This window comes from Jatropha curcas, chromosome 8 (assembly GCF_041381405.1).
Source record: "Jatropha curcas cultivar XTBG-Jc1 chromosome 8, XTBG_Jcur_1.0, whole genome shotgun sequence".
In the NCBI taxonomy this organism is placed as follows: Eukaryota; Viridiplantae; Streptophyta; class Magnoliopsida; order Malpighiales; family Euphorbiaceae; genus Jatropha; species Jatropha curcas.
In genome coordinates, this window is record NC_143158.1 from 7064008 (window position 1) to 7085108 (window position 21101).

At 32.9% G+C, this 21101-nt stretch overlaps 1 protein-coding gene and 1 long non-coding RNA gene across 2 annotated transcripts; one reads left to right on the plus strand and one right to left on the minus strand.

Annotated features, from left to right (window-relative positions):
- Positions 1–3416: 3416 nt before the first annotated feature.
- LOC149494109 (uncharacterized) lies at positions 3417–12571 on the minus strand. Its single transcript, XR_016322114.1, has 5 exons — positions 11860–12571; positions 11086–11151; positions 5279–10202; positions 4505–4570; positions 3417–3621 (listed from the first exon to the last, which is right to left on the minus strand). It is a non-coding gene; the product is annotated as an uncharacterized LOC149494109 (long non-coding RNA).
- Positions 12572–14500: 1929 nt separating this feature from the next.
- LOC105641284 (ENTH/ANTH/VHS superfamily protein) lies at positions 14501–20817 on the plus strand. Its single transcript, XM_012225795.4, has 16 exons — positions 14501–14685; positions 15332–15455; positions 15541–15610; positions 15753–15850; positions 16716–16857; positions 16938–17038; positions 17782–17865; positions 18038–18088; positions 18191–18256; positions 18336–18401; positions 18496–18576; positions 18675–18749; positions 19134–19286; positions 19374–19449; positions 19758–19870; positions 20003–20817. The coding sequence occupies exons 2-16, from the start codon at positions 15357–15359 to the stop codon at positions 20369–20371; spliced, it is 1644 nt and encodes a 547-aa protein (XP_012081185.1). The 5' UTR covers positions 14501–14685; positions 15332–15356; the 3' UTR covers positions 20372–20817.
- The last annotated feature ends 284 nt before the right edge of the window (positions 20818–21101 follow it).

A 21101-nucleotide genomic window follows, 5' to 3' on the forward strand; every position in this document is an offset into this window, starting at 1 on the left:
TTTCTTTCTGATATTTAAAGAGTATTAAATATTGGAAAAACAAACCAGTTTTGAAATTTGGTTTGGAGTTCTTATGATGATTATAATATGAGAAATTTATTTCTGTTTTGAAAATTAATTTTAATAATCTCTAATCGATGTTTATACAGTGCTGGAATAAATTTATTTTATCTGTAAATGAATTCTTATGTTTGATTTCCTATAGAATGCTTTTGAAATAGATTTAGGTTTTTCATTTTATTTTGTTTGTTATAAATATTAAATTCACGGATTTCAAATTTTTTTTTTTTTTTTTTGTTGTAAATAAATAAGAATCATTATATATATGTATATATATAAATTGATATCTCTTAAAATCTAGATTAAACTTTGAATTTCAATGCCAAGAAGAAAGAGATGCTTATTATTTAAGCAGCAGGATAGAGATCTGAAGCACATGATAGAGACAAGTTAGCCAACTTATAATATGAACAGATATTTCTGAATGTGTTAATGGTAATTACTTTCTAGAAGATGACCTAAAGGAAGGAGAGTAGGAAGACCTCTACTCTTCTCTTCTCTTCTCTTCTCCTCTTCTTGCTTCCAAATTTAACAAAAAGATAAGTCAAATAGAAGATTCGGCCGCCAGTCTTATAATATTAGTAATTTAGTATTTTCTATTTCAATCACAACTCTTTTGTGGTTTTCCTTTCTTTTGACTCCTTATTTTGTCCAATTTGATCTCACCAATGACCTCTTTTTTTTTTTTTTTTTAATTCAAGCTGAATGAAATTTGTGATGGAAGGGTGACTAACATCCTAGTTTCTGGAATTTGGACTATTTTTGCATATCAGACCCAAACTGAAGGGTAAATTGAGGATTTCTCCCTTACAGAACAAAATTGTATATTTTGTTTCTTGTCTCTACACCACAAGAATGCAGACAATAATGCACTGAATGTGGAGCTGGAACTGACAACAAATCTTATACGTCCAATAAAAGATCCAACGGTTATGTATTCTTCATATGGTATATTATAGGAATAAGAAAGGGTGTGGATCCCACTATTAGCATTCCGTGAATCACAGTACAGAAGAAGAGTCTCCACATTGGAAGTGGTGGGTGACGCATAACATTACATTTCTCCAGCTTTGCCTTTACTATGGACTCGGGACCCACCAAAAATTTAAGATAAATAAAAACTTTTGCCCTTCACAATTGTCGAAATTGCATGGGATCTGATCTGTCATGTAAAATGTGCTTTGTTTTGTTTTCTTCTCTTATTTCATGATAAGGGTGTGATCGTCTTTTCGAGATACTTGCTTTGGTGTATAGTGGCACACCGCACACACATGTTTTAAGGAAATATTAATTTAGAATTCCTGCTGGCAAGTTGAGCTGTTTTCCACGTGGCACCAGCTGCGATGTGATTAGATCACTTATATGCCCCTTGATCTATGCTATATTACTAATTTGTTTGATTTTTTTATTTTCCATCCATTTTTTTATAATTTGATAGATAAAAGGGAGAAGGAAAACATATAAATAACGGTATTAAAGAATTTCACTTTTATTGCATAAAAATAAAAATTATTAAATTAAAACATATTTTTATAATTCTACTAATAATATAATTTTATATTTAATCTTATGATTTTAAATGGTTAAAAACTAAAACTGAATTTTATAATTATTTAAAATCTTTAATTTGATCTGTTTTATTAAATTATTATTATTTATAAAAATACATTATAAAAATATATAGATTTGCTTTGAAAATTGAAATGGACTGGTAGGCAAAAGATTTCACAGCATGTCAGGTCTCATCACTGCGGAACGTACCTGACATTGACGAGCTAAGCCTAATGTCACTAAAATTATGGGAAAGGATATTTTTTTCATTTACAAAATTTGAACTTTTTTCTCTTTTCCCTTTTTTATTTTTTTTCGACAAGGAGATTTCACTTCACTGATGAAATTTGCATTTTTTTTTTTATTCATTAACTTAAGGTGTGATTCATATAGTTTTCTACTTCTTATTAAATTTAAGACTGGTTTAATTCAAACATGTCTATTTTTTTGGAAGTGAATATTTCAGAAAGTACAATTTCAGATAATTATGTTTGCTTGATTCTTTGAATATCAGGAAAGTAAAAATGTATTAATAAAATTTGACATAGAAAATGACATAAATACCCCTACAATATTTAAGTACTATAATTTAACTACTAAATTGATAAAAAATCTAATAACCTGAAATTACTTTTATAAAGCATATTTTATCATATAATAAATCGACATACAATATGTTATTACACTATAATCAATAAAATATTTATTACAATAATCAACATGCTTAAAACGTTGAGTAATGAACACAAATGCCACATAGAATAATAATAATAATAATAATAATTAAAATTATTTTATATCGTGCTGGTTATGAAATTAATCACACAACAGATTACAAAAAAAAAAAAAAAATTTCAGCTTTCCGACTGTCAATCCAACCAAATAAAAACAAAAACGAATGAGGTGTTAAATAGTAAAGGCCAATTTTTAACTTTAACTTAATCACTTAAGGGCAAAATAGAATTTTAACTATTTTCACAGCACGGGAAGTACACTTCCTGTGGGTTGGAGAGAGTGAGTTAGTTCCCGTACCTTCAAGGAAGGAAGTTGGATTTTCAACTTCCCATGAGTTTCACTATTTTTGGATACCAAACATGACGAGGTTCCTCACTTCCCCAAAACTTCAAGTTCTCCTCTTCACTTATTTCCAAACAAACGCCACTTTAGAAAGAAAGTGTAAAATCTCGATTTTGAAATTTTTTAAATATAAAATTTTTTATTAATTTAATAAAAATTATTGAGGATTATTCTTATTTATGTTGCCTATAATATTATTTCGATGTATTAAATATTTTTTATATAGTTTCTTTAAGAGTGCGAAAAGATTAAGAGACAAAAAAATATTAAAGTAAAAGATCGAAAATTACAAGAGGGAGCTTAATTCAAAAAAATAAGTGTGTTTTTTATTTTGTTAACTAAATTTGAACTAATAAACTCAATATGAAAAATTAAATTTTAAATATTCATATCAAATATGAAACAACTTTTTAAAATTCGCTGGGAAAAGACCTATATAAATATATGTGTTTTCGGGGAGTAATTGTCACGACCCGTTTCCGTTGGCCGGACCGGCACTAGGGCCCAGGTAAGCTTAAGGCCCCCGAGGCCCGTAGTAAGCCTAAATTATCCAATCTATCTAACTATCTGTCCCAATTTCATCAAAACAGTAAGCCCATATGACTTAAGATACAAGTTGATAAAATTTTTCAAACATCTGACCCAATCTCAATAATACATAAAATTTAACCAGGGCCTGTTCATAATAAATCATAATCACAATATGGGCTTACTGATTCACCTGCAGCTAATTAAACAATAATTAATTTATAGCGTAGTGCTAACAATAAAAACCAATTTAAATACACAACCATATAACTGCGGAGCTCAATAATAGTCAGATAAAAATATAATTTATACGGTCCAAATTAAATAACAGGAATACAAATTTTACATTTATAACTCTGCGGAGAAGAGTGCAGAGCTTCAGTCGAACCGGCAACTTCCTAGTACCTGGGAGATTTGTTTAGGGGGTGAGTTTTGCAACTCAGTGAATAATAATAAATAATACACACCACATACAGTCAAGCAAAATGCACCCTAGTATACTGAATGAACACACATCAGTCAATCAGATGACATTACATCAGCACCCACAAACAATATCACCTTCAATTAATCACATCACGTGGAGATTAGTCAGTGGAGTCACCGAACCCCCGATGAGCCGTCCTCCCACATGGCTCATCCTCTCACATGTGCACCAGGGAGCCGATCCCCCATACTGGCCGACCGGTCTAATCCTCACTTGACCAGCCCTCTCGTTGTTTTTCCATTCTCTCTTTTCTTTTTCATACCAACAGGAGGCAACCCGGTGGTCTCCATCCAATCTAGATCATCAAGCGCTCACAACAGGAGGCCACCCTGCGGGCTGCAATCAAATCTAGACTGTCCGGTGCGCAACGACGAGAAGCCAACCCGTGGTTAACGGTAACGGTAACGGTAGGTGCACACGGGGGCGCCGATCTCCCATTTACCCGGCTAACAGAAACAGAATCAGGATCCATATAACAGAATCAGAATATAACAGAAATCAGAATCAGGATCCGTATAACAGAAACAGTCTCACAAACCCATGGTGACCCACTTCATCCCAATTCCACACAAACAAATCACAATATAGTCACAGCACAAATAATCAAACATTTCATTCATCACAATACACCAATTTCATCCAAATGCACAATTATATATAAGTATAATTATAGTGATCGTAACATAATATATATATGATAAAATACTTATAATATATTGTAATATGTAAATAAAAATATAATGTTTATAAATAAATGATATGCAAATGCAGCGTTGATATGCATTATTTATTATTACTCACAGTGATGGAGAGCGAAATTCTAGCTTTGATGTTGTCCTGGAGGAGCACTAGATGGACCCGGGCGATCTAAGCAAAGTAAGAATGACACAAAAAGAAATAACTCTATCAGACAAAATATTTCTTTACCCTTCTAATATTTTTATTTTATATTCTAAATTTTTCTACGTAATTTAATCTCGATATTTAATTTCTTTTCTGTAATAAATTTTTTTTATTTCTCTAACTTTATTTCATTTATTTTCTTCTGAAATCTATTTTATTTCCTACTAAAATCTATTTTAATTTCTACCGAAATTTATTTTATTTTCTGCCGAAATTTCGGCAGCATCTCCCCTAAAAATTGGACTATCTACCTGTTAAAAAAATCAACAATATACCAATAATTCCAAACCACACAGCCCATCCATTGGGCAATCAATCAATTCAATTTTTCCCATCCTCCATCCGAATAACAATATCAACATTACTTTCAACTCTTAATTTCTCATTTCATTCCACTCATAATATTATTATCAAAATTCCTCAATAAATTATTTAATACTGAATTTAAGTTTAACTAACTATTGTTTTTATTAATCAATAGTTACTTCACATTAATTAATCAATAACTATTTTGAATTAATTTTAACTAACTAAATAACTAAAATTACTAACTAAATATTTTTATTAATCAACAAATTAATACTACTTAAATTAATTTCACTGCATAAAATTTAATTAACTACAATAATAAAATTAATTCAAGTAACTAAAATTATTAAAATTGATTTTTACCCCAAAATATAATTTTTGTCGAATTTTGCTAGATCGAGGATCGGAGCTACGCGCGCTGGAACTGCAAGCAAATGGCCGGATCTGACTGGCAGTGGCAGAGAGAGAATGAGGCGGCGCGATGAAGCTTGACAGACCTGTTCCTGGTGGTCGGAGGCGCGCTGGAGCGACGGCAGGGCAGTGGCGCGATAGATCGACTGTGGTGCTGCTCCTGTCAACTGTGCTCGCCTGAACGGGAACTGAGGAACGGTGCTGGCGGAGCTACTGCGACGGCGAGCGGCAGCGAGGTGGCGCGATCGACCTGGTGCCGCTGCTGCTGCTCTGTTTCTCACCAGAAACGCAACGCAGGTGAAGAGAAAGGAGAAGGAAAGAAAGAAAAGAAGAGAAAGGAGGAGGAAGAGAAGAAGAGAAGAAGAGGAGGTGGCAGTGGTGGCGCTGCTGGAGGTGTTGCAGAAATGGTGAGGGGAGGGTGAAGTTTGCGCTGGATATAGAGGGGAGAGGCTTCTAGAAGTGGTTTGGGCTGATTCGATTTGATTTCGGTTCGATTCGGCCCAAATCTTGGTTTTTGTTTGATTTTTCAATTTTCAATTGGTTTTCGATTCGGTTTATCACTGTACAAATTATTAATTCACGTTTAAATATTTAAATACATTTTCCACGCTGTCAGTTTATTAAATTTAAACGAAAAATCTTTGAAAATAAAAATTCTGGTTATTTCAGTCTTCCCCCCTTATAAAAATTCGTCCTCGAATTTTAAAAGTAACAAGTAACTAGGAAACAATGGTGGTTGTGCTTCTCACATAATGCTGCAACTGATAAAAGTTATTACATTCACATTTAGTAGAATACTTGTTCTTCTGAGCAGCTAGAAGGATGAATCAAGAAGATGAGATAAATATTTTTGAGTTCGTTAGTCAGACCAGAGGAACTAATTTTTATTAAATTTACGAAGACAAACCAATGGGAAGCAAATCTAATTTATAGGGAGGGTAGGATGATTATGAGATGAATCTAGCCCCAAAGTTACCTACTTTATTACCATAGTTAATTTAAACTTGAGTTGTATTATATCTACAAGTCGTCAAATATTCATAACCTAAAGCACAGATTCGACACTAATATTCACCTTTACACGTAAGAATTTTAATCACTTATAACCTCTGCTCAAGTAAGAGTTATTAATCTCATTAGCTCTATATCATGTGTCCTTACATTGATGTATCGTCATTTATTCACTCACCAGCTATCACAGGCAAAGATCATCACTCCATAAGAAACTCATACACAAACCAAGTATTTAATCTTACTGATATAAGAATCCACATATGCAATCAAATTTACTACTATCCCAATTTGGACTCTTTATTTCAAAATTCAAAACCTACATGCTGACTCATCCATTTTCCATCAATTCCAAATATTAATATCATTGCTCCTATAATCATGGAAGAAGTTTATAATTAGATAAGATAGTTGCTACCAATTCAAGGAGGTTTTAGATTATTATCAAACCACTATTATAAGCTTATTTCAAACAAAATCATGACAATTCTCTAGCTAAATGCTATCAACTGATAGGAGATCCTGACCTCTATCCCAAGTTCATCACCTATTTATCAATTTAACCATTTTCCAACGAAAGATAGATATACTATCTCCTTTCATATCCTACTAATGAGAATCCCATAAAAACAAGTAGCACATCAACTATAAGGAGAATTTAAATTCACCATCAAATCCCTATTTTAGTTTTTAACTTCTCTATTCCTCTTTCCAATTTGTCATACCATACCATTTCCTAACTAATTGTGACAAGAATTTATGCAACTAGCCAAGTTAGCTGTTGTCATGCCAGATAATTCTTCATTTATTTTCTAGAATTTGTAAACGCCAATCTATGATACTCACTTCCATAAAGAGATCCAGCCTACAATCAAGATGTAAAATTCTCCAAACCGTAGTTTATATTCAATTTATCTATTTCGTCTATCCTTAATCAATCTTTTAGAACTAAGTTTACGTATTTAGAAGTCAAGAATCCTAAACAAGTAGTGCCCTTTTTGCTCAAGCTAAGTAAGAGATTAAGGATGTTAAACCTATAATCCAACTCCTAATTAAACTATGTCCTTTGTTTTATGCCGATGAATATTCAAATAATAATATCATTAGGTTATTCTTTTTTTTTTTTTTTTTTTTTTTTTTTTTCCAAATCTATCTTAATGTCTATCACCTGCAAAATTTGTAAAATTTATATCTCATACGATGTAGGAATATCATCAACCTTAATTATGTTCTCTCTATATTCTTTACTCCAAACAAGTTTAACACCTCATTGAATCCTTCAACATCAAAGTTACAATGTACCAGTTCTCGAATGGACCTAACTAATTAAATATTCCCTTAAACCATAAGATAAGTCGTAAACTGCCATTTATAACACAATTCTATTCATTCAATCATAATTTCTCTCAATTACAAAAAAAATTCGGAATAGCTTTACATTGACTTCACATTCTGCATTAATAATTTTCGCCCTAATTGGTATCTCAATCGACCCATGAACAGTTTAAATTGATTAATGATCTAATCAACCCCCATGAGTTGGCATTCCAATATAATTAAAATGTAATCCTAAACCACCCCGTTATCACATCCAACAGTCCTATAGTTTATCTTTTCACTCTTCAAATACTAGCATGTATTCTCCTCACCAAAATTGTTAAAACTATCTCAAGTTCACTTGTTTATTCTTGCACAAATTTTCAATATCCTAAATAAATAGTAAATTAAAACCTAGCCAACTCACTAATGAATGAAAATACTCTAATTACCTTCATGTTCTACTAAGGACATAAATATAACTTTTCTTCTTTACCAATAAAACAAGTAACCTGCAAAAGTTGCACTAATTAATAGGAATTTCTTATTCTAACTACTTTGCATCAAGAAATTACATTTATTCACATTTATCGTCATTTCGAGCTAAATCCCATGATTCTTTATCAACTCTTATTCTCAGTTACTTTTATCCATAACACTTGGCACTTACACATAGTATATCTATAAGCTTCATATATAAATTCGGTCAATGTAACTCGTAAATTATTATTATACCCTTTAAATTAGTAGTATTATTATTACTACTATTACCATCATTACTGTTATTATTCTTCTTCTTCTTCTTCTTATTATTATTATTATTATTATTATTATTACTATATATCTTTTATTTCTTTTATATCTCTATCAACCCAAAGGAATCACAAATATTTAATCAACATTTCATACGCTAATTAATTCTCTTTCCAGCTATGGTTTAACACCATCCACTACCTTCTACTTTCATTTTACTATACTAGATTATGAGCTCAGTCTGGCCTATTAAACATTCTAAATATATTAGGATCTTAATTTACATAATATATCAATTCTTAGATTATACTAACTACCCATTAATAGTACTCACTCGTTTCATAAGTCTTCCATGACTTGTAAATAATTCTATTAACTATTAACTAATACATTCTATCATAACAATGGTCACTTTTAAACTCTTGATCATTTTGTCTTAGAATTTATTCTCATATAAGCTACGTGAGATCAACACGAACCACAAATTTTTTTTTTTTTTTTTTTTTTGTTTAACCACAATAATTTATATTATTCCCTATATTCATACACTTGAAAAGAGATAGTTGATGAATACTACAATACACTTTACTCTACTAAGAAGTGATTACTCATAAATAAAACTCACTTCATAAAATAATTCTACCAACAGTATTACTTATGGAAAATACTCATCGTCAATTAATATTCCAAGTCGCACCAAATCATTTATTTATGAAACCTTGTATGTATCATTTATGTAAATGTACTACTCAAGATATATATATCTCATGCAGAAAAGTGCTTATCTCCATAGTTATAATAAATTCCACCAACCAACATCACGTAAACTTCATCAAACAGATATGCTAAAATCAATATTCTAATTAAATAAATCCTAATGTCCTTGAATTAGAACCATCTAGTTTTCTTATCAATTCACACTATCAACTCATTCTCAACATACCCCTTCTATAAGCACACATATACATACACTCATGCATTCTTATAGATGTATTCCACATTCAACACGTATTAAATAAAAATAGCACACTTTCATCATCTAACTTCAACTTATTAATCCTATATAACTTATCTTCTTACATACTTAAATTATATATGAATATTATTTATTCCATATAAGGATTTTTGTTTAAACCATCCCGTTAGCATCAGTAACTAAATCACATCTCTAAGAACAAGGATACAATTTTACTCATTAAACAACTTGACTCTAACCTGATTGCGAACAACGCTGAAGACGAAAGCAAGGAAGACTATGTCAAGACATGACAGGAATTACTCCGCAGTGACATCTAGACGTATGAACTTTTGCTCTGATACCACTTTTGTCACGACCCGTTTCCGTTGGCCGGACCGGCACTAGGGCCCAGGTAAGCTTAAGGCCCCCGAGGCCCGTAGTAAGCCTAAATTATCCAATCTATCTAACTATCTGTCCCAATTTCATCAAAACAGTAAGCCCATATGACTTAAGATACAAGTTGATAAAATTTTTCAAACATCTGACCCAATCTCAATAATACATAAAATTTAACCAGGGCCTGTTCATAATAAATCATAATCACAATATGGGCTTACTGATTCACCTGCAGCTAATTAAACAATAATTAATTTATAGCGTAGTGCTAACAATAAAAACCAATTTAAATACACAACCATATAACTGCGGAGCTCAATAATAGTCAGATAAAAATATAATTTATACGGTCCAAATTAAATAACAGGAATACAAATTTTACATTTATAACTCTGCGGAGAAGAGTGCAGAGCTTCAGTCGAACCGGCAACTTCCTAGTACCTGGGAGATTTGTTTAGGGGGTGAGTTTTGCAACTCAGTGAATAATAATAAATAATACACACCACATACAGTCAAGCAAAATGCACCCTAGTATACTGAATGAACACACATCAGTCAATCAGATGACATTACATCAGCACCCACAAACAATATCACCTTCAATTAATCACATCACGTGGAGATTAGTCAGTGGAGTCACCGAACCCCCGATGAGCCGTCCTCCCACATGGCTCATCCTCTCACATGTGCACCAGGGAGCCGATCCCCCATACTGGCCGACCGGTCTAATCCTCACTTGACCAGCCCTCTCGTTGTTTTTCCATTCTCTCTTTTCTTTTTCATACCAACAGGAGGCAACCCGGTGGTCTCCATCCAATCTAGATCATCAAGCGCTCACAACAGGAGGCCACCCTGCGGGCTGCAATCAAATCTAGACTGTCCGGTGCGCAACGACGAGAAGCCAACCCGTGGTTAACGGTAAAGGTAACGGTAGGTGCACACGGGGGCGCCGATCTCCCATTTACCCGGCTAACAGAAACAGAATCAGGATCCATATAACAGAATCAGAATATAACAGAAATCAGAATCAGGATCCGTATAACAGAAACAGTCTCACAAACCCATGGTGACCCACTTCATCCCAATTCCACACAAACAAATCACAATATAGTCACAGCACAAATAATCAAACATTTCATTCATCACAATACACCAATTTCATCCAAATGCACAATTATATATAAGTATAATTATAGTGATCGTAACATAATATATATATGATAAAATACTTATAATATATTGTAATATGTAAATAAAAATATAATGTTTATAAATAAATGATATGCAAATGCAGCGTTGATATGCATTATTTATTATTACTCACAGTGATGGAGAGCGAAATTCTAGCTTTGATGTTGTCCTGGAGGAGCACTAGATGGACCCGGGCGATCTAAGCAAAGTAAGAATGACACAAAAAGAAATAACTCTATCAGACAAAATATTTCTTTACCCTTCTAATATTTTTATTTTATATTCTAAATTTTTCTACGTAATTTAATCTCGATATTTAATTTCTTTTCTGTAATAAATTTTTTTTATTTCTCTAACTTTATTTCATTTATTTTCTTCTGAAATCTATTTTATTTCCTACTAAAATCTATTTTAATTTCTACCGAAATTTATTTTATTTTCTGCCGAAATTTCGGCAGCATCTCCCCTAAAAATTGGACTATCTACCTGTTAAAAAAATCAACAATATACCAATAATTCCAAACCACACAGCCCATCCATTGGGCAATCAATCAATTCAATTTTTCCCATCCTCCATCCGAATAACAATATCAACATTACTTTCAACTCTTAATTTCTCATTTCATTCCACTCATAATATTATTATCAAAATTCCTCAATAAATTATTTAATACTGAATTTAAGTTTAACTAACTATTGTTTTTATTAATCAATAGTTACTTCACATTAATTAATCAATAACTATTTTGAATTAATTTTAACTAACTAAATAACTAAAATTACTAACTAAATATTTTTATTAATCAACAAATTAATACTACTTAAATTAATTTCACTGCATAAAATTTAATTAACTACAATAATAAAATTAATTCAAGTAACTAAAATTATTAAAATTGATTTTTACCCCAAAATATAATTTTTGTCGAATTTTGCTAGATCGAGGATCGGAGCTACGCGCGCTGGAACTGCAAGCAAATGGCCGGATCTGACTGGCAGTGGCAGAGAGAGAATGAGGCGGCGCGATGAAGCTTGACAGACCTGTTCCTGGTGGTCGGAGGCGCGCTGGAGCGACGGCAGGGCAGTGGCGCGATAGATCGACTGTGGTGCTGCTCCTGTCAACTGTGCTCGCCTGAACGGGAACTGAGGAACGGTGCTGGCGGAGCTACTGCGACGGCGAGCGGCAGCGAGGTGGCGCGATCGACCTGGTGCCGCTGCTGCTGCTCTGTTTCTCACCAGAAACGCAACGCAGGTGAAGAGAAAGGAGAAGGAAAGAAAGAAAAGAAGAGAAAGGAGGAGGAAGAGAAGAAGAGAAGAAGAGGAGGTGGCAGTGGTGGCGCTGCTGGAGGTGTTGCAGAAATGGTGAGGGGAGGGTGAAGTTTGCGCTGGATATAGAGGGGAGAGGCTTCTAGAAGTGGTTTGGGCTGATTCGATTTGATTTCGGTTCGATTCGGCCCAAATCTTGGTTTTTGTTTGATTTTTCAATTTTCAATTGGTTTTCGATTCGGTTTATCACTGTACAAATTATTAATTCACGTTTAAATATTTAAATACATTTTCCACGCTGTCAGTTTATTAAATTTAAACGAAAAATCTTTGAAAATAAAAATTCTGGTTATTTCAGTAATACTTGGTTAGAATCGAGTAGTTGAATAGAACTGACTCTTTTTGGTTTGATTTTTTATAAAGAAAACTAAATAGATCAAAATAATTAAAATGATAAACTGAAAGTAAGACACTTTAGAGGTAAACAATTCTCGATTTCTTACAAAAAAATTGAATTAAATCAACTCATTTCAGTCGAATTAATATAATTATTTTAAAAATTCAGTTACCGATCAATGTAAATATATAAAATCATTTGATTTTCGATTTTAATTCAATTATCATAAATAATTTTATTCTTGTATCTAAAATAGTTAACTTGGTTCAAATAGTTATTCAGTTTTGAATTTAGTTTATATATATATTAGTTAATTTAATTTTGATTATTCGGGATATTGTACCATCACTTCACCGTAGATCACTTATCCTTCCAACTTTGAATGGAATTCACTCAGCGAATTATTCCAACCATTAAATCATTGAAATTTCAACTTAAAATTTTAAAATTGGAATTCATTTTCTTCCTCTTCCATGTGTTTCCTCCATCACACACACACACATCAAGACTTCAGATTATGATGGCAGGACAATCATTAATTAAAGGTAAGGCTGGACCCGCTTCATTTTTTAAAATAAAAAAAAAAAGAGCAAGCTTTCTACTTTGGTAATATTATAAAAAAATAAGGGTAACTTATTTTTTATTATTATTTTTATTTTTATTGCCAAAAATTCAAAATTGGTGTCTCTGGTCTTAGTCTTAGCTGTCACACTTTCTAAGCGACTTTCCCTTTCTATTGTTGCTCAAGATTTCATCAAACGCAGTTGAGTAACCTTAACACTTTGATGCTCAAAAACAAATAATAATTCAAATAAATATCAAATTGTAATTTCCATCTATTTTACCACATTAAATTATTTATAATTATTATTTGCATGGATTAAATTGTCTAATTACAAATAATTTTACTCGAATTAATTTTTTATTTTTTTATTTATAAGAACACTCAATGAGCTAAAATAATATTACGTACTATACAACGAAGATAACCGTCCCTTTGATTTACTAAATTGTGAAAACTATTAAAGTCAACAAAATTTGAACTTAAAATTTTCATTATACCTTGAGCTTTTTAATAATAAAAAAAAAGAAAAATTTTGGAATTATGTAAAATTTATGAAAAATTTTAAATATGTATAAATACTATTAAATAAAAATATCATAAAATAGTTAACATTCTTATAAAATTGGAAGAGTTAACTACAATTCATATCAATTAAAAACTCTCCAAAGAAAAATTTAAACTATCCAAATAAATAATTGAAAACTCGTAGAATCTCCATTGTCTCTCTCTCTGTTTTTTTTTATAGCACGGGGACGTGGCAAAACCTGGAATAAGGAGTAGTAACAGAAGAAAACGAGGGAATGTAGAGAAGCAAAAGTCCATCATTTTCACTCCTTTTGGGAGGCAGCACAGCTTCCTCAGAGCCGTATTCTGAGTTTCTGACACACTAAAATAAAATAGTATTTATTAATCATAAAATGACGAATTACTATTTAGTCCTTATTAAATCTACAAATTAAAATCCTTATTTTTAAAATTAATTATATAATCTCTCCTCTATCTTATTATGATGCCATTAATTTTTCTAATAATTTTTTATTTTTGTCAAATCGTGCTAAAATTTTAATTTGACCTTAATTAGATCATAAAAAATTTTTAAAATTTAAAAAATAACACACAAGAAAACTATAATAAAATAGAATGACAATTAATTGATTTTTTTTCGGTGGAAACCTACAATTGTTTGATTTCTAAAGATGATGGTGGTTATGAATTTTACGAAATTGTAAGGACTAAATAATAATTTATTACAATATTTAAATTTTTAAACAAAAAGAAAAAAAAAAAAGAAAACAAACAAAAAGAAAAGAATATAATTGTCTACGACGCCGACGACCCAACCAAACCGAACTCCCCCAACTCAAATTCGTCGTCTGCTCGACTTTTCTCTGCTCCCTCATTTCTCTCCATTCCCTTCCACCGACCACACCGCCACCTCGTCTTCTTCTTTTTCTTCTTCTTTTTTTTTTTTTTTTTCTCTCTCTCTCTCCTCAATCCGGTCTCAGGTAATATTAGCTCTTTGATCTCTCTGTCTCTATCTGTTTATATATTTATGTGTATGTTTGTGTTTTTGTAATGCAAATTTTCAATTGCAGAAGTTTCTGTTTTTGTTTTTCTGGTTTGTGTTATGTTTGTTTTGTTCGGGTTATATTGCTTTATTTCTTTAGATCTTTTGATGACGAGTCAAAGCTGTTTTAAGCTTTCAGTTGTTATGTTTATGTTTGATAAAATTTCTACTGTTGTTTTTGTATATTATGATTTTTATTTTCTACGTTTTTATCTGCATATTAATGTTGATTTGGATATGATGATGTTTATGTGCTTCTCTTGCTTTTATTTCACTGGACTTTGCCTGTAAATTTGGTCAAAATCAGAGCTCATGTGTTGATTTAATGTCTGAGTTAATTAATTATTTATCTCTTCAAACTGAGATAAATTGGATTTTTCAGTGTTTATATTAATGTGTTCCCTGATGAATGGCTATCAGATTGGATCTGGATTCATGTGAAGTAAATAGTCGAGCCTGAAGTCAGGGTCTAAAATTATTATAAGATTATGATAAGGAATAATCACTGGTGTAAATTGTGCTGTTCTGGAGACTTGAGAGTTATTTAAAGAAATTGATATAAGTTGTCTAATGGGTGTTTGCAGAATTTGTGATTGAGAGGGAGAGAGAATGTCAGGAGGCGGTACACAGAAAAGCATAAGGAAAGCACTTGGGGCCATTAAGGACACCACCACTGTTTCATTGGCTAAAGTCAACAGTGATTACAAGGTGTGCTTAGTGATGAATTGATTATGTACTTGTAATTTTAGTTTTATTTTGTTTCTAATTTTTTTTGGGTCTTTTGGTTTTTTAGGAATTGGACATTGCTATAGTTAAGGCCACAAATCATGTTGAAAGACCTGCAAAGGAAAAGCATATTAGAGGTGAGTGTCCTTTTACTATTTCATTCTCCTCTTAAAGTCAAAACCCACATATTTATCATGTTTGCAATCAGTTTGGTGCTCTGTAAGGTGAACCATAGATGGATAGGGAGCTTACAATTTTGTTCTGTGTTGCATTTTGCAGCTATTTTTGCTGCCATTTCATCTACTAGGCCTCGGGCTGATGTTGCTTACTGTATCCATGCTCTTGCCAGACGGTTGTCAAAAACACATAACTGGGCGGTATGTGCATTATATTGATAATATTCTGTGATCGAATATCTGTAAGTAGAGGATTAGAAGCAAATAAAGCTATTCTATTTTACAAAAGTTGCAGATTTTCATTTTTTGGTCCTGCATATTAAATGAGGATGCTTAGTTTATATTAGTTATACTATTCGAGTTGAAAGTAGTCAACTATTTATGACAATTGACTTGCATGCTGAATAAATTAGGTATAATAATGCACAAATGCGTGACCAGAATTTCTTGTACTCTTATATGTAATATGTTGATGTTCATCATGAACTTGTCATTGGAAATCATGTGAATGCTGAAGGATCCTCTGTATGTTACTAACTTAATTGTAGCTTTGGCTAGAGATACATCAATCAAATTCCTATTGGACAAGATATTCTCAGTGGAATTTTGTGGTTATTTGTGTATTCCCTTGCCCTAGTTTTTTATGAACTTCTTTTCTTTCCACAGAGGAATAAACATAGAGATTTTTTCTCCTTTCAAATGAACAAACAAACAAAGATTTTGGTATTTGTCATTCAAAATTTGGACATGAAGTTGGTTCATGTTTCTTTCACCTGTCATTATATTCCATCTTGCTCTCAAACAGGTAATTGTAATGGTGGTTTATAGTCATGAAACTTTTAGCACTTCAGATAAGGGAGAGCCATGAGCCATTTTCTCTTTCTTAAATCCTATAGTTTCCATAAAATCTTGCATTCCATATCATTGGCTTGAATGCCAACAATTTTTTATTTTCTGATTGAAACTATAATTGGTGTGTTGTTCATATAATCATGAGTGTAGATTTTATATATCTGCTTGTTTATATTATTATAATACACTTGCCTAACTGTTGGTTGTTTCTTAGGTTGCATTGAAAACTTTAATTGTTATTCATCGTGCTCTACGGGAAGTGGACCCCACTTTTCATGAAGAACTCATTAATTATGGTAGAAGCAGGAATCATATGCTTAACATGTCTCATTTCAAAGATGATTCCAGTCCAAATGGTATCCTTTTTTCTCCTCTTTGAATTTGATTATTTTTGTTAAATGATTGTTAATGACATTAATGGATATGTGCTGGGCAGCATGGGATTATTCTGCCTGGGTTCGCACTTATGCCTTATTTTTGGAGGAGAGGCTGGAATGCTTTCGTGTTCTGAAGTATGATGTTGAGACAGATAGACCTGTAAGAATATTTTTCTTTTTCTTTTTTGTCTATGCTGACCCTTATCATCTTTGTTTCCAGTTTCTCTTTATTTAATATTGTGGTTTCAGGGAGCCCTGATTACTGTTTTCCTTCACATAATTTGTCTATTTGATATGAGCTATATAGAATTTCAATTCTCCAGGTATTAGTTTCTGATGTGGTAGAAAGGAGAGAACCACCCCATGCTCAAGAGTAGTTGGTTTAAGTAAAGAATGTATAGCAAAATCATTTGGAATGCTTAAAAAGAATCTGTATAGTTGACTCAACTAGCTTAGGATTAAGCTTAGTTGTTCTTGTTAGTCTTGACCTTTTAGCTTGAGATCTACTTGGATATGCATATCTGTGAAAAGAATTGTCATCTTCTTTAAGGCATTACTGCAATATGTACCCCTGGAATATTCTGAATTTTCACTTTTATGACTGGCATCATACATCATAATTTTTTCTTTTTCTGGAAGGCTCACCTAATCTTACCATTCCTATGTTGCATATTTCAACTGTTTTCTCTATCCTTTCTGAATGTTATCGTACTTACTTAAACTACAGTAAACATGCATATTTGTTAGTTGGTAAAATATTTACCTGTCGGGTTTAGATTAAATTCTTGTAACTTCATTGCAGCTTTTCCTATTTTTAGATAACATATATTTTTATTTGCTAGACTTGTAATTTTGTTGAAATCAAAGGTTTTTTGGGGATGCAATGACAAAATTTTGGTGCAGAGGACTAAAGATCTAGATACTGCTGAATTGCTGGAGCACCTGCCTGCTTTGCAACAGCTTCTTTTCCGTGTTCTTGGTTGTCAGGTTAATCTTGAACCTTTGCAAATCAATGTGTTGGATTTATTTCAACATAACGGCATTTCCCTGCGTAACACAAAAATTGACCTCATTTAAACTTAAATTTAAGCTACAATTTTTCCTCAGTTCTTTTCATTTTATTTTTAAACAAGGAAACATTCTTTTATGTTTTTTGCAGCCTCAAGGAGCAGCAGTTAATAACTTTGTCATTCAGTTAGCACTTTCATTGGTAGGTGGATTTTATAATCTTGCTTGCCCCCATGCTAGCTGGGTTTGTGTGGATATGGCGCTCACTTGTTGTGAATTGCTTTCTGATTACCTTTAATATTAGGTTGCTTCTGAAAGCATTAAAATCTACCAAGCGATTAGTGATGGAGTAGCCAATTTGGTTGACAAGGTAATCAATGACCTTCTTGAGATCATAAGCTATGACCAGTTTAAAAATCATCTACTAACTAGAATGCTGCTGATGGCAGTTCTTTGAGATGCAACGCCATGATGCCATGAGGGCCCTGGACATATATAGGAGAGCTTGTCAGCAGGTAATTTCTTGGATGAAAAAAATCATATCTTATTGTTGGTGAAAAAAAATTTTCTATTTTAGTGCGTTTGATTTTGATCTACCTGTGCATTTAGGCGGAAAGACTCTCAGAATTTTATGAGATATGTAAAAGCATGGATATTGGACGTGGAGAAAGATTTATTAAGATTGAGCAGGTTCATATCTTTCTTGGTGTCATCTGAAATTTATTTCTTTGAATATTTCCTTGTTATTCTATGAATTATTCTTAAAGAAATATTTGTTGTTAATGAAGCCTCCTGCATCTTTCCTGCAAACAATGGAAGAGTATGTGCGAGAAGCTCCACGTATGTCAGTTCGCAAAGATCAGGTACTTGGACACTTTTTTTTCAATGAGTTCTGTACTGGATCGGAAGATCAGAGCAACAAAAATAGCATCAGATATCATTGGTTATTATAAATTATATAAACTGTCCAAAATTAGCTTGTGGTTTTATCCAGAAAGAGATTTGTTGTGGTGGGATATCTTAAATATTGAAGCACTGTTTATGCTTGGTCATGCTAAATTGATGTTGACTTTTTCACATGCTAATGCATTATGATAAACCTTTTATCAAATTATACTTTCATGAATCAGAGACAATGATGCGAGTGTCATATCCTACATATCCATATTTGGTTAGTGAGTTTGCAGTTTAGCTATTTCCTACCTTGCAACAATTATTCCTTGACAATTTAATCTTTAATCAAGCAGGTTGATAATAAGATTGGTGCGCCAAAGGAAGTCTTAGCTATAGAGTATAAAAAGGAACCAGAGGTGAAGGAGGAGCAGCCACCATCACCACCTCCATCTGAACCTGAAAAAGTTGAAGCACCTGCACCGATTGTTGATCCACCTGATTTGTTGGTAAGTTTTAGAGCGTCTTCCTTCTAATGTCAGGATATTATTGCACTTTCCTGACTTGCTGCTCTTTTCTCTCCCTTTGTTTGCTAGGCCTTGGATGATCCTGTTCCAGCTGCTTCAGAACTAGATGAGAAGAATGCGCTGGCTCTGGCTATTGTTCCAGTTGGTAAGTTTTTTCTAGTTGTCTGTCATAGACTTACGTTCTGAAACAGGGCCCAGAGGGTAAAATTCACCTTAATTTTGGATTTTGACAAAAAGAAAAAAAAAAGAAAAAAAAAGCAGCATGTCTGCTGATTTTTTTCCCTTTTTGTTCCGAGTTATATGCTGAAAATGTTAGGAAATTATCAGTACTCAAAACATTGGAAAAAAAAAGGAACTAAGAGCGTGGAGTAAGATTTTGAATGGACACTATATCATTAGTTAGTTTGCGTCTGGAAAAAACGCTTATGTTTTGTGTGGTTTCTGCTGTTGCAGCTGACCAGCCAAGTACGACTGCCCCAATTCAAGCCAATGGCACTACAGGATGGGAACTGGCCCTTGTCATGGCTCCAAGTTCAAATGAAAGTGCTGCAGCTGCTAGCAAACTGGTACTTTCTGCTGCTGTTGTTTGTTCCATTACTTAGAACAGTATCAGTTGGATATTGACTATTTTTTATTTGCACAAAATAAGTGGTTCTAATGTGTACCGACTGACACTACCATTCATGTCAATTAACCAGGCGGGAGGACTCGATAAACTTACATTAGACAGCCTGTATGATGATGCAATCAGACGAAGCAATCAGCCTGTGAGCTATAACCCATGGGAAGCAGCTCCAATGGCTGGTCCCACGATGCAAACAACTGCACATGATCCTTTCTTTGCCTCGCATGTAGTGGCTGCACCACCTTCAGTGCAGATGGCTACAATGGCCAATCAACAACAGGCTTACATGTTGCAGCAGCAGCAGATGATGATGATGATGGGCCCACAACAACAACAGCCTTCAAATCCGTTTGGCAATCCTTATGGAACCAGTATGCATCCCTATGGCTCAGGTATGCCACCCGTTCAAGCCTACAATCCATATTCAGGGGGCCTCTTATAGATGCTTTACATGTAAAAAACACATTCTTTATCTGGAAACATGAGAAAGGAAGAATACAGGGGAATCGATCAGCTTGACATTTTGAGATTGGGGAAGACCAGACAATTGTGTACCATATGTTGTGTATGTGCAGTAGTCAGTTAGAATGAGATTCTTCTTTAATAATTAGCGAGAAGGCTTTCGATTAGTGATTATTTACATTGATGAAGGTTTTAGCAATAATGCTTTTCGGACTACTATAGTTCATCAACCTGCTCTGTTGTTGTTTACAAGAATTATCTCATTATTCTTTTCCTCGGTAAGGTTTACTCATAGATATGATAGAAATGATTTGTAATCTTTGTGATTATCACCACATTTATGTAATGAACAGACGTGAAGTTTGATTTGTGGCTCTTGGATTCTTCAGGGGTTCCTTAAGGATGGCGTTCACTATTGATTTTTCACTTCTTATTCATTCATTGTTTTACTTTCCTTGAACCTTCTTAAGTTGGTCACAGACGTTCTGGCAATGACATTTAAGATTTCTATGGAATCAATTCCGGTGACTTCTTGTTGCCGAGTTACTTATTCTTTTGGAAAGGAAATGTACGTGAGTTTTTGTCCAAGTCACAGATGCACTCGCTGCTAATGCCGGGCTGTTCTTAGAAGAAAGGGAAACTGATGCTTGAAAATTATTCATCTGACTATTGCAGTCCATTTGCTCCGTAGTGTGGATATATCACGAGTT

Bases quoted from the DNA above. Each gene is read 5' to 3' on its own strand.
- LOC105641284 (XM_012225795.4), top strand. From the start codon at position 15,357: ATGTCAGGAGGCGGTACACAGAAAAGCATAAGGAAAGCACTTGGGGCC. The intron at 18,257-18,335 runs GTAATCAATGAC...TGCTGATGGCAG, and splicing joins TAGCCAATTTGGTTGACAAG to TTCTTTGAGATGCAACGCCA. The intron at 18,402-18,495 runs GTAATTTCTTGG...CTGTGCATTTAG, and splicing joins ATAGGAGAGCTTGTCAGCAG to GCGGAAAGACTCTCAGAATT.